Source organism: Acanthaster planci, linkage group LG15, assembly GCF_054643075.1.
Source record: "Acanthaster planci isolate LZ-2023a linkage group LG15, COTS_SCS, whole genome shotgun sequence".
Lineage (NCBI taxonomy): Eukaryota > Metazoa > Echinodermata > Asteroidea > Valvatida > Acanthasteridae > Acanthaster > Acanthaster planci.
Window position 1 is genome coordinate 603,553 of NC_141791.1, and position 13,897 is coordinate 617,449.

The following is a 13,897-nucleotide window of genomic DNA, read 5'->3' on the forward strand; positions in this document are numbered from 1 at the left end:
GAAAACAATAACAAGCGAGAAAGTCAATCACAGGTTATGTACCTACCCCAATAATGCGTCGGATATAGAAGTACTGTGGTCCATACTCGTAGGTCCAAAACACCTGAATCCAATAGCCAACATTGGCACCCAACCACAACAACTGAAAATTTAACCAAAAGAAAATGATCACCTCCCTGAATATAAGTAGGGCTGTGCCGAATATCCAAATATTTGATCGATTGTCGAATATTCGAATATTATTTTTCGAACTTGAATGTTCACATGCAGAACATGAAAAGGAAGGGAAAATTTTTTTGTTTAAAATGAGAAAAATTGCACTATGGAGGCTTGTTTCAAGCAGTTTCAAATAAACAGGGTCAGAAATCCTACAATGATTTAAAAATTAAATTATTCATTAAACAATTAAAAGGAGTAGAAATTTTCGATAGGGCAAGAAGTCTCGTTCACCTCTTAAAACTGGCAAAATCGTGGCTGGAGATACTCCTAGATGTGAGAAGCTGTTATATTGATCATAATGTACAACTGTGTGTGTTCTTTCAACTGATTTTGTAATATGGTTTGTTCATTAACAATCTGCCAGTCGGTATGACTGAATATACGGATATTTGATCAAATTGAAGGTCAAATATTCCAAAAGTGAATTATTTGAATTGACTCAGCCCTAAATATAAGCAAACTTATGAAAACAGTAAAAGAATAAACATTGGTCCAGAATCTAATGTGCATAAATCAGACTCATGAACTTTTTTATTTTACAGAATTAATCAGACCACTTTCGTTGTGTCCAGGGTACCCTTGTGATAGTTTCTCCTTCCGTGTCCTTATCCAGAAATCATTTTGCTTTTAGAGTCTGGAAGTTAATTGTGTGGAACGAATAGACCTTCTGCAAAAGCAGTTTCCTCTAACCACACCTTTATGCATAGAGGTACACAGACTTGAAAAATTCACCAAATTATCAGTAGTGTGCTGATGGCCATCTTTTAAAAGTAGGAAGTTGAAACTTCGGTTGGTGGGATGTTAGATCAGCACAACAAAAAAGAACAGGAAACGACTGCGGATGTGATGATGAACATGGTAAAAACATTATCTATCCGTCCGTTGTTTTTATTGTTTTAGGGAGACTGTGAAATTTTTTTCAGCATACCAACAGTATACGATACTAGAAACAAGTTCAGCTGTGAGTGTGAAACACTCGACACTCTTATGTTTGTTTAGTTTTCAAATCCATATTTGTGTTGCTTTGGTTAACACCTATGGAAGAGTAAAGCCTATAACAAAATCAAAAGAACGGACTTTCCTCAAAAAGATACCAAATCAAATTTTCAAATACAGTCACTGTTCATAACCTTGCAAAATGACAATACACCCCAAATACTTATTTTTTTTCACACTTATGTTCCATTCTGAAACCAATTCCACACTGCATGTACCCAGAACATATGTACACTTTAGGTGTTGCTCAATGATGCATAAAAAACTGCTCATTTGAAGCTTACATGTATGTAACAGGTCATTTAGACAAAAAGTTTTGGGAATTATGTTCATGTATGAAACCACAAAGGAAACTTGTTTAAAAGCTTATGAAATTCAAATACATCTTGATAATAGTTCGCGGTACCCGCTGCTTCATTTGACTCGGACCGGCCAGCCGACCCCGGCAAGCTCGGTGGTCGAGTGGTTAAGACATCTGCACTAGTAAGCAGGAGGTCGTGGGTTCGAGTCCCACCCGAGTAAGCTTGTGAGGTTTTTTCGCAAGCTCTCGGACAAGCACTGAGCATACAGTGCTTATAAATATACGTTGGGTAAGGGCAAACCCGTTATATATAATTAACATCTCCCCAACGCAAAAATACATCTTGATAATAGTTCGCGGTACCCGCTGCTTCATTTGACTCGGACCGGCCAGCCGACCCCGGCAAGCTCGGTGGTCGAGTGGTTAAGACATCTGCACTAGTAAGCAGGAGGTCGTGGGTTCGAGTCCCACCCGAGTAAGCTTGTGAGGTTTTTTCGCAAGCTCTCGGACAAGCACTGAGCATACAGTGCTTATAAATATACGTTGGGTAAGGGCAAACCCGTTATATATAATTAACATCTCCCCAACGCAAAAATACATCTTGATAATAGTTCGCGGTACCCGCTGCTTCATTTGACTCGGACCGGCCAGCCGACCCCGGCAAGCTCGGTGGTCGAGTGGTTAAGACATCTGCACTAGTAAGCAGGAGGTCGTGGGTTCGAGTCCCACCCGAGTAAGCTTGTGAGGTTTTTTCGCAAGCTCTCGGACAAGCACTGAGCATACAGTGCTTATAAATATACGTTGGGTAAGGGCAAACCCGTTATATATAATTAACATCTCCCCAACGCAAAAAAAATACATCTTGATAATAGTTCGCGGTACCCGCTGCTTCATTTGACTCGGACCGGCCAGCCGACCCCGGCAAGCTCGGTGGTCGAGTGGTTAAGACATCTGCACTAGTAAGCAGGAGGTCGTGGGTTCGAGTCCCACCCGAGTAAGCTTGTGAGGTTTTTTCGCAAGCTCTCGGACAAGCACTGAGCATACAGTGCTTATAAATATACGTTGGGTAAGGGCAAACCCGTTATATATAATTAACATCTCCCCAACGCAAAAATACATCTTGATAATAGTTCGCGGTACCCGCTGCTTCATTTGACTCGGACCGGCCAGCCGACCCCGGCAAGCTCGGTGGTCGAGTGGTTAAGACATCTGCACTAGTAAGCAGGAGGTCGTGGGTTCGAGTCCCACCCGAGTAAGCTTGTGAGGTTTTTTCGCAAGCTCTCGGACAAGCACTGAGCATACAGTGCTTATAAATATACGTTGGGTAAGGGCAAACCCGTTATATATAATTAACATCTCCCCAACGCAAAAATACATCTTGATAATAGTTCGCGGTACCCGCTGCTTCATTTGACTCGGACCGGCCAGCCGACCCCGGCAAGCTCGGTGGTCGAGTGGTTAAGACATCTGCACTAGTAAGCAGGAGGTCGTGGGTTCGAGTCCCACCCGAGTAAGCTTGTGAGGTTTTTTTCGCAAGCTCTCGGACAAGCACTGAGCATACAGTGCTTATAAATATACGTTGGGTAAGGGCAAACCCGTTATATATAAATTCAAAACGCTTAGTAACTGGTTCCTCTGTTAACTGCAGAACTTCAAAAAATTAGAAAGGGCTTTCACTGCAAAGAATAAATTCCACCATGTAAAGTTTCCACAAATATCCTGATTATCTAAATCTACACAGTTGTTAACGAAATTCTGAACAACTTTTTGACAGCAATTTAACTTGAAAATTTCAGATTTGAAAAAGCTGGATTTTTCAATCCAAGTGTTAATATCCAAACAGGTACATGTGTACCCCCTACTTCCTTCTGAAAAGATTTGCATGGCGTATGAGATCACAGTTTGGACATATCAAAGACACAAAACAGGTAGATTGCTAAGTCCAGGGGAGATTAAGATCACAAACTAGGACAAAAGGAGGGATTACCTAGCAAAAATAACTTCCTCTTAGCCGACTCAAACCCGGGCACCAACCAGGAAATAGCTAAAAGCAATAATGATTGGCTGACCAAAGTACACTCTGTACACTTTATGATTAAGCAGATTCTCAAACTTAGACCCAAAGCATGGAATAATCAACATGCTCGTGAATGTCCTCGTGTTACTTGTCCTCATGCGGAAATTTTATTCAGCCATTTAAAATAAATGAGTAAACTTTCACCATTGGTTTGAAAACTGTGGCCATGCAAAGTATATTATTTTCTAAATTGAACCTTACATTCAAAGATTAACTCTTCGAAAACTTCTTTAATCCAGTAAATTACATGTACATGTATTTGTATCCTAGACAGGACTTAGTTCTGGAGCCACTGTGACAAGAAAATTAATAACTAGGAATAAGAAGACGCTCAAGATTATGAAATTAGTTTTTTAACATTGCTCAGTGTACTTTTTGGAAGGAAACATTGACTGCTTGATGTAGCTCCGTTTCTTACCGCATGATTTACACTATTACATAACTTGATAGCACTGCTCTCTGAATTCATCATCCCTTTTTTCAAAAAACATTATTATTTCCTTGAAGTGTTCCCAGTTGTAGGTGCATATTCTTCTCTTACATTTTAGTTTCTTTCAAGAGTTATTGCCAATATCTTTGCCCTTTAACTTTCCATGCACACCTTAGAAAAGATTATTTCCTGAGCTTTCAGAGATTGGTTAGAGGTTTCCTCAAAGTTCAATATCTGACTCTTTACAAATGTCAAAGTGGATTAGAATTCATCCAGCTATACCAATAACCTGTCTGTAATGAGAGAATTCAACCATAAAAAGCTTACCCCAAGTTTATTGTGGATGGAACAATTAGGGTGCATGACACCAGGTTGCGTATGACCTTAATTCATTGCAGAATAGGGGAAATTTAGGCTTTAAGTCAGCACATCTGTGGGGTGTTACCTCCAACCTACAATCACCCTTGCCAACCAATTCTGCTTAAATGTCACCAGTTTCATAACTACACACTATGTCCCGTGTACATGTAAACGCTCTCTGCATGTGCAGTTTTAGGAAACTGGTTTTCCCCCCCAGAATTCAATCTCTGACTCCTTACAAATGTCTATGTGGATCAGAATAGATTCAGCATTACAACCCGTTTGTAGTGAAACCTACATGAATACAAGTCCAAGTTTATTCATGGACTGAAGGATTAGAGCTTCAAACCAACGCACCTGTTAAAGTGAACCTGCAATGAATTTTTCACTGACACAACTTTTCTGCATCTTTGTTTTTTTCTTCAATGTATGGAAACTCTTCCATGCTCCTGTTTGGTTAAATGCATTGAAAAGTACACACTTGTAAACAATCAGAATTATCCATGTTTTCCCTGACAACTGAGGGTGCTGTTGCAGTGAAGTCATCTAGTGAAGACATGGCTCAGTGCAGTGCAGTTCAGAACCAAGAATTTACCGACTGAAAACATTTCTGAGAGTGGGATTGATGGTTTCTCATTGCCATGCACACAAATAACAATGAATCATCCAGGAAAGAAGAGAAAACTTAGTCCGGGAAAATCTACAAAAACCGCGCAGGACTTGCTGTGTACAAACCAATGTAACATTGGATGCATTCGATTAGCTTACACGTGTAAGTCAAACTTACACGAGGCGTTTGTTTAGCCATCACGTGATCCTCGTGCCTGCCCTGGTGTCAGCCACCACTACCCCACCTGGCGAGCGGGTCTCTGGAGGCTGCCCGAGTGTAATGATGTCACGGATGGACTGTTAGAGCATGGACGTACATGATGGAACGTGGCGGGGACTTGACCTTTTTCCCAGAATGCCTTGGCAAGTACACTGGAGCATTCGATTACCCTCATTTCGAGGCTTCCCTTCCGTGTAACACTGGTGTATTCAAGAAAGCTAATCAAACGCACCCTATGAGGCTTCTTCCTGAGAAGACATCACAGTTTTGCTCATGAATATGGAAATCTCATTAGCATAAAAACCAAGAGGCAATAGAATACCCTTTGAAATTTGTGAATTTGAAAACAAGCTTTACTGAGGCACAAAGATGCATTTTACAGGTTTGTAATAAAAAACATTGATTGCAGGTACCCTTTCAGCATCTCCTCCAAGGTACCATGTGCCCTGCCAACAAAGCTGGCACTGTTTAGATCACAGTATTTATTAGCTTTTGCTGCCCCTGGCCCATTGGGGAATAGCCATGTGTACTGTACTGTGTTTTGTATTGTTCTGTATTTTACATTATTGTATTGTTTTGTCTTATCTGATGAGATGGCTGCATAAATTAAATAAAAAAATAATACCCAGCATGCACCTTATATCTAGATGCTCTGAGGGTGCAACTGAGGGTGTCAATAACAGCAAAGAAACAAAAGAACCCCCACCAAACCCCTCCCTTATTCCACACCAACCATCAACATACCTGTCAATCTCCAACATTTCATTTATCGGTTACCATGTAACAACTTTATGAGTCCTTGTTCCCAGACAAGCACATCATAAACATTACTTTTAATGTAAGGTTTTGAAATACAGGTTTCTGGACTCCTTTGGAAGCTTCATGACCACAGTAATGCATCAAACAATTTCCTAAAATAACTTGGGAAAGAGTTCCATATATCATACGCCTTATCCAAAATACTGCACAAATGACTTTGTATCATGGTAGAAAGGCATTGTGGCTTGGCAAAAGGTTCAACGTTTGCTCCTTTTTCCTTCCCACAATGCTTTTCTACCATTGTGCGAAATTAATCACTCATGCAGTATTTGCGATAAAGCTTATGGAGTACACTTGATGCCTCTGTGTACAAACCAGTGAGACCAGCTAAACCTCCCTTTTTAGGACATGTAATCCCTTTCTAATGGCTCTTATAACATATAAATGATGCCTTATACGTGTTGGGTAAATGCATACATTTTTTACCGGGCTTAAGTGAACCAAACAAAGATACATCTATATAAACAAATTAAGGGATCAAAAATAGCACTATGTCGAATATTTTGTCTTTGTGAAATCGAAAGCAAGTTCAGTTCTTAAGCAAGATTTGAAACTCGACTGAGACTCCACTGAGGAGGTACACCATGCAGAATCGATCAACTGGAAGACTAGAGATCGATTCCTCCATGATTCCACACACAACGCAACACACAAACTTCTCACATTTAGTTCTTGAACAAAACTCAGGGAACTTACTAAGAAAATCGTCTTCAGACCTTCGTTGATCAGTCGATCTCCCATATTGCTTTAAGAAAATTCACTTCTGATGGAAACACTCGTAAGAAATTCACGTTGCGATGATGTCCAAAAGCGTAGTCCGTGTTACAAGCGCTGCGGGGTTAGGCGCAGAGCAACCATGGGGCGAAGCTTGCTCCAAACCACGCCGATCCTCGCTCCAAACCACGCTGATCCTCGACTATCGATAAGTATCGGTGTGTTTACGTACTCTACTTTTTCAGTAGCACTTTATCCTAAGTAAGCCACTGTACTTCCGTCAGTGCTACTGCAAACTAAACTCATGAAAACACCAGTCTAGGTCCCATAAAAACAAAAGTCCAGAGAAGTGACAGGAACTGGCGAACTTCGTTACATATTTCGGAGATGTCTCTTGATAGATACACCCTCGCTGTTGTCTGGTGTAGTTGTGTCGATTCACCGGATGGACGAATTCGCACAATAAACGCTCAAGCTTCGTGAAGCACTCCACTTTTCAGGACGATTTACTTCCGCGTATCACCGTCCTTCCTTTAACAAGGACACACACCAATGGGCGTCATGCAGACATCACCACACTGATCTTCCAATTCAATACGTTTTCCGGCCCACGGTGTTTTTATTCGGTGAGGGACCTTGAGCCGTTCGACTAAAAACCAATAGGACGGCCTATCAAGAGGACTGAACCAGTAATTCAGCAGAGGGGTCGTTTTTTAAATTTATGGGTAAATATTTGCATTCATGACCGATCACAAAATTTCAACCAACACCAGTATTTGTGTATGTCTCTATATTCTTTATTCTGACATGAAAATTAAAAGAACTAACGGGTTTGACGAACCAGACCGTTTTTATGAACGCAGAGGTCAGTTCAAAACAATGACATTTCTTTGCACATGTATTCCATTCTTTCTCATCCTGTTACGGTAAATCTAAAACCTTCCCTACGTGAATTAATGGGAACTGTGAATAAATGAGAAAAAAGGTTGCAATTTTTTCAATATACCTGCTATGATTAGTGTATCTAAGCTTCAATCTCTGAGAAACAGATTGCCTATTTGAGTTTTAAATTTTTTTTCTAAAATCTTATTAATTCTTAAATAACTTTATCTTATAAATTCCTTCCTAAACCCTGTTTGTGGCTCACTACAACACTTATCTACTTTGCATAAATGTTTCTTTGTGCAAAATGGTTAGATTATACTTCAAGCAAATGCCAATTCAATGTGAATTTTGTAACCACAAATTACGGAGCAGTGGTTACGTAAAAGTTGAATACATTTCATCCTCTCTTGATGTCAAATTCACTTTGTGTTAACATTTAAGTCAAGAAATATTAATCAGCCCAAGCACTAAGCAACAGGTGCAAAAATAAATGATTTCTATTGTATCAGAATTCCTAAAAATAGTATTTGTTTTGTTATTATTTATAAAAACACTTCTAAAACTTAATTACAAAGTTTAGTTACTACAAAACCGACTTTCTTCATGTCGAAATCGACTCCAAGAATACAGAAATGTCCCCCTACAAGAGGTTGGTTCTGAACCCAAACATTTGTTATATGACTATTTCTGTACTCTTCAGTATCTGATAAGTTCTTGTCCAGTATCTGATAAGTTCTTGTCCAGAACCTGATAAGTTCTTGTCCAGTATTTGATAAGTTCTTGTCTTCCCATTAGTCAAGCCCATAAGGTATTTGGTGAGGGTATGTTGCTATTTTTTAATGGAAAGCTACTTGACTTTCCATTAGAGTGGGAGAACTCTTTTACAAATGAAGAAAAGGACAATCACTTAAGAAATTTGTATTTAGCTTCTCCCACTCGAAATCTGGAAAGCATCAAGTGTAGTTTCATTGGATTTGCCAGCAGAATGGCTTTCTGATAAGCTACATGAATTGGGTACAAAAACAGTGCAAACAGAGTTTTAAAAGCAAACCGCATGCAAAAACTCTCCAAGTAAAAAACTGCCACAAACTAATCAACTAAATCCTAAAACAAAAGGACATGCTTGAGAGTGAAACTGGAAGAGATTAATTTATCTTTGTGCACAAATATTCAAGTCTGTAGGAAAGACTTTCACTCTTAAAAAGATCAAAAGTGAAAGTTAACCAGCCTGTTATGTGAAAAAAGGGAGATTCCCAATATCAAATGAAAGACTCCAATCAGCATGACTTTACACTGTTCTTGTGACTTGCCCCGTCAAGCTAAAACTTCATATGTTAGTGGGGTGATGCAAATGGAAATGTATTCCACAACTAGACTCCAAACTCTCAAAACTGATGCAAGTTCTTCTTTAATACCTAAAGTTGGATTTGTTTCAATTTTGAGAATCTCACATACGATTTTTCCAAAATCTCAACAACTTCAAGATGATTTGAGCTTCTCAGTGTAACTATCAACCCCACAATATCTTCATCAATGCCCTCCAATAGGGGGAAATAACTGCAACGTGTCTTACTCATGCAATCCTCTGTACAGATTCAAATTGCCACTCCAACAACTCAGTAAAGGACAACTTCTGTGTAATGACAATCTGTCACCCCCATCCCTACGCCAAGACCTTTTTGGTTAAGGGCTGGCTATGCAGGGCTTCCAATAATTTCTCTTAAGGAATTTCAAGGACTTCTCTACGTTTTCCTAGACTGCAGTGAAACACATCTTCAATGACAAATCTAATAACAGGTGGAAGGGATTGTGTCCTATCCAAGGTAACGGCACTCAAATACAACCAGATTGGAGGGAACCATTTTATTTACTGGGTTCAGGATTTTCTTTGACTGGAGCTTCTGAGACACCTGCTGGTGCTGTCACTGGTGCTGTCGCTGGTGCAGTAACCGGTTCCGTTGCTGGTGCTGGTGGTATTGCTGCAGCTGCTGGTGTTGAGGCTGAAGTTGCTGCGGCAGCGACTTCTTCAGCTGGCTTAGATTCACTAGAACTGTAAGTATCAAATTGTTACACACATTGAAGGGACCAGAATTACACGCATACTGTATTTTATTTGGACTTCACTCATTCGTCAGATACACAGTACAGACAATATCTTTTCATTTCTAACTTTCTGCTGATAAAAATAATGGCATGTAAGATGATACTACAAGGGCAGAAAGGGAGAAAGAATTCTGAAAGTTTGCAAACGACAGGGTACTTATTGTTTGCTAACTAGTGTTGCAACTGGGATTAATTTACTAGGATCAACTTAATAGTTATGTTTAATCCATTGACCCAAAGGGTACTTATTGTTTGCTAACTAGTGTTGCAATAGGGATTAACTTACTAGGATTAACTTACTAGGATCAACTTACTAGTTATGTTTAAACCATCGACCCAATTGGGCAATTTGAGCACATTCGTTGGTGAAATGACAAGCAAACAGAAGACTGTTTCGTGGTTTGACCATCCAAGCAAAACGCATGAAGAGAGCGGAGTAGATACATAGAGCTATCAACAAAACACAAAGTGATGATTAATGATACAAGAGTTACTTACAATCAAGCCAAATCCTTTCATCCCTGTTCCCAATGTTACAAGAAGTATTCATCTTTCCTGACAATACAGACTTTCATGACATCAACCACCTCTACACCTTCATGACATCAACCACCTGTACACCTTCATGACATCAACCACCTGTACACCTTCATGACATCAACCACCTCTACACCTTCATGACATCAACCACCTCTACACCTTCATGACATCAACCACCTCTACACCTTCATGACATCAACCACCTCTACACCTTCATGACATCAACCACCTCTACACCTTCATGACATCAACCACCTGTACACCTTCATGACATCAACCACCTGTACACTGGACTAAAAGGCACACAACTATATTAGCTCTGAATGGAATTGGTATTGAGACATATGGTTTCCAAGCGAAGATTAACCTGTAAGAACACAGTGCCTCCAAGACATGAAAGGGGTAAGGTGCAGTTTGGCGCCCTCTTGTGATTCAATTTGACAGTTGTTATTTTTGGATGTACAATAGCCAGCTACATGTATAACCACTTCCTTTTTGAGTAACGCAATCGAGATTATAGATTAGTGCCCTCTTGTGACCTACCTGCTGTCATTCTTGGACTGATGATTTCTGGATCCTTCTTCATGTCACTCAGCGCAGCGAGGGGGATTCCCCAGTTAGCAACTGAACGATGTAATCAAAGGGAGAAGATCACTTGAGCATGATGCCACATGGTGACATATGTGAATTCAACAAATTTGAAAGATCCTTGAAACTTGACAATTTCTTGGTAGAGTTTGATGAAGAAAGTGCCCTTTGAATTTTATCAAATTGGCAAATCTTCAATTGCATATTAAAAATTTTCAGTACCAGTGCTAATAAAAGCACATTACCCCAAGCATCTGTGGAACAATATGACTCTATCCCTGCCTAGAACTTTTTTAAATAAATGAGAACCCTCTTAAAACTAATTAATTTACAACTTACCTGGACCCCAGAAATGCTGAAAAAAAGAAAAGAATTTCAGATCATTTAGAGTCAACAGTTAACTGTACTTGGAAATGTTGGATTCAAGTATTGGAATTGTTTTGAAATAATCACTGAATCTGAGTGAAATTACCTGTGTTTAGAAGACTGATTTTTTTTTCTTAGGAAAAACAAAGGTAACACAAGATAAAAATTTTGTTTTGGGCAATTTAAAATGCTCTTTAAACCGAGAATCGAGAAATCTCACTATTTCAGTAAAGTAGTGAAAGATTATAACCTTCAATTTAGAACTATTAAAAGTGAAGATTTTACAGTGGTTTAAAGGTTTAAGCAAAATATTCTTAAAGGGTACTTACGGTGCTGTTGTATCATTCCAAGGATGAACCATCAGGTTTCAGGAAGAAACAGAAAAATTGAAGTAATTGTCATTATCTGTCAAGTAATGCAACAAACTTAAAGATGCACAATACTTCGGTATCAAAACAAATTCTAAAAAGGATATGACATATGTTTCTACAATGAATAGCTTATTAAAGTTCACCTCAGCTTTCAAGATAAGTTCCTTGATCTACATGTAGTTACATCAAACCATGATAAAGAATTAACAGCAGTAAAGTACTATCACCTTCAAACAACACTATAGGGGTCAAGGTCACGGCTTGGATAAAGATAACACAATTAGCAGTTTGCAAGAACCGAATGTAGGTCAAATACATGCAGGACAGAAAAAGATCAAAGTCCTTCTTGATAAATATTAGGTCAGAGTGTTTTCAGGTGTTTTGATGTGTACACTGCCCTTAATTTGGGGGATTAATATTTCAAAAAGTAGATCATCAGTTATTGGGAAAGTTGCTCAAATAATTTGAAGGAAAATAAAATGGAACCTATGTCATGTGAAAGCTCAGTGTCCTATGTCCCACTCAGTGAAAATACTTCACAATTTTGGGGGCAAAATGGGGAACAGGCTTTAGGTAAAATGCAAAAAATGAATAACAAAAATGGGCAACCAACATTACGTGCAACATATGGGAAAGAAATCTATATATGGATGCCACTTGACACCCTCTGCACAAGCCCTGTAAGACTGGTCTGAACATTTTTTGCCCAAATGTTTTCTAATTCACTGCTACATTTGACTTTCAAGGACATGTTAGGGTCTCTTGCTTTCAGATAACATCCAATCTGAGTTTATCCCGATGGGTCTCTATACGTGCTGTCGTACATGGGAACAGGTCAACTCATACGCGTGCAAACTCGTACACCAACCAACTCGTACACCGACCAACTTGTAGGCAGATTGGTCAACTCGTATGTAAGCCAAGTCGTATGTAAGCCAGGTCGTACACTGACCAACTCGTACACCAACCAACTCGTACACCAACCAACTTGTACGCAGATTGGTCAACTCGTACGTCGACCAACTTGTATGCAAGCCAAGTCGTATGTAAGCCAGGTCGTACACCAACCAACTCGTACATCGACCAACTTGTAGGCAGATTGGTCAACTCGTACGTCGACCAACTTGTATGCAAGCCAAGTCGTATGTAAGCCAGGTCGTACACCAACCAGGTCGTACACCAACCAACTCGTACATCGACCAACTTGTAGGCAGATTGGTCAACTCGTACGCCAACAAACTCGTTCACGGACAAACTCGTATGCAAGTCAAGTCATACACTGACCAACTAGTAGCAGTACACCAACTCGTACATCACGTGTACGAGATGCAAATATGTACATATGTAGTGATCTCTTAAAGCAGAAATGTATTTGACATGATGGGTTCCTCAACCATGTGGTACAGAGGACACTATTTTCTGAAAAAGTACACCAAAAATCTCCGCAGCTTAAATTCTATTTCAGAAAAAGATCTGCCTAGGTACATAAAACATTCTTCAAAATCCCAGTTCCATTTTTCTTTTCAGCGGTCCGGGTCTCTTGGGAAGAAAAGCTACCTGAAACTCTCGCATCAAATATCTTTTGCATAAAAAGACTTACGCTAAAGTTACAGTGTCTCACTGAGCAGAAAGCCGAACATATTTTCCTGAACGTTTGAACTCAACAAAGTATGCAACTACATGGCATACGAGTTGGTTGGCGTACAAGTTGGTCGATGTATGAGTTGGCATGCGTACAAGTTGACCAGCAATCAGCATTCTAGTAAGTAGTAGTTGCAGAAGTATGCTGCTTGCATGTGTAGTTAGCAGTCAATATTCGCATGATCCAGGGACTAACCTGAAAAAATACTGTGCCCATGACAACTCCGTCTCCACTGGCTTCTTGGCCGCTGAGCTACCGTCCGATGCAGCATATCTTCGGCAGACATGACCCTGTGTCCTCAGAAAATTTGCAGTTCTCTTGCTGAACAAATTGCCTGCTGACCGCACACAAACTGCCATCACTCGGCTCATCAGTTTCAACTACATGTAACAGATAGGGCCTAGGCCTATAAAGTGGATAATTTGAAGCCGCTAGACCATGTAGACAGATTCACGCATAAATCACGGTTTCAAAAGCCACCGATTTCTGGACTTTGATGTATTTTCTTTACTAGGTGTCCCAAGTCCACAGATTACAGCCAACGAGTGGAGGAGTGGTGATCAATATCTAATAATATAATATAACCTGACATGGAGTGGATGATTACGAGGCGATCGTCCACAAATTTCCCATCGAGGGCTGGTCCAGTCTGTCCCC

The 13,897-nt window shown here is 39.8% G+C and overlaps 2 protein-coding genes across 3 annotated transcripts in view; both read right to left on the reverse strand.

The window, feature by feature from the left end:
- LOC110974417 (NADPH oxidase 2-like) overlaps positions 1-13,897 on the reverse strand; it is a 36,601-nt gene that overhangs the window by 8,455 nt on the left and 14,249 nt on the right. Inside the window, exons 1-2 of one of the 2 annotated variants that reach the window (XM_022226035.2) lie at positions 6,728-7,291; positions 47-142 (exon numbers count right to left, since the gene is read on the reverse strand). In XM_022226035.2, the coding sequence (XP_022081727.1) occupies positions 47-142; positions 6,728-6,772 (141 nt within the window). In that variant the 5' untranslated portion in view covers positions 6,773-7,291. Of the gene's footprint in view, positions 1-46; positions 143-6,727; positions 7,292-13,897 lie in introns of those variants that run through there. The other variant, XM_022226036.2, reaches the window with a different exon arrangement.
- LOC110974426 (uncharacterized) lies at positions 7,521-13,870 on the reverse strand. Its single transcript, XM_087146754.1, has 5 exons — positions 13,432-13,870; positions 11,201-11,216; positions 10,817-10,897; positions 10,048-10,183; positions 7,521-9,680 (listed from the first exon to the last, which is right to left on the reverse strand). Exons 1-5 carry the CDS (start codon positions 13,609-13,611, stop codon positions 9,494-9,496), a joined length of 600 nt encoding a protein of 199 aa, XP_087002880.1. The 5' UTR covers positions 13,612-13,870; the 3' UTR covers positions 7,521-9,493.

Excerpts from the sequence above, each read along its gene's own strand:
- LOC110974426 (XM_087146754.1), bottom strand. The coding sequence starts at position 13,611 with ATGAGCCGAGTGATGGCAGTTTGTGTGCGGTCAGCAGGCAATTTGTTC. Across the intron at positions 10,184-10,816 it reads CAGTCCAAGAATGACAGCAG|CTCTATGTATCTACTCCGCT; the intron begins GTAGGTCACAAG and ends TTTTGTTGATAG. Across the intron at positions 9,681-10,047 it reads CGATGGTTTAAACATAACTA|TTCTAGTGAATCTAAGCCAG; the intron begins GTAAGTTGATCC and ends TGATACTTACAG.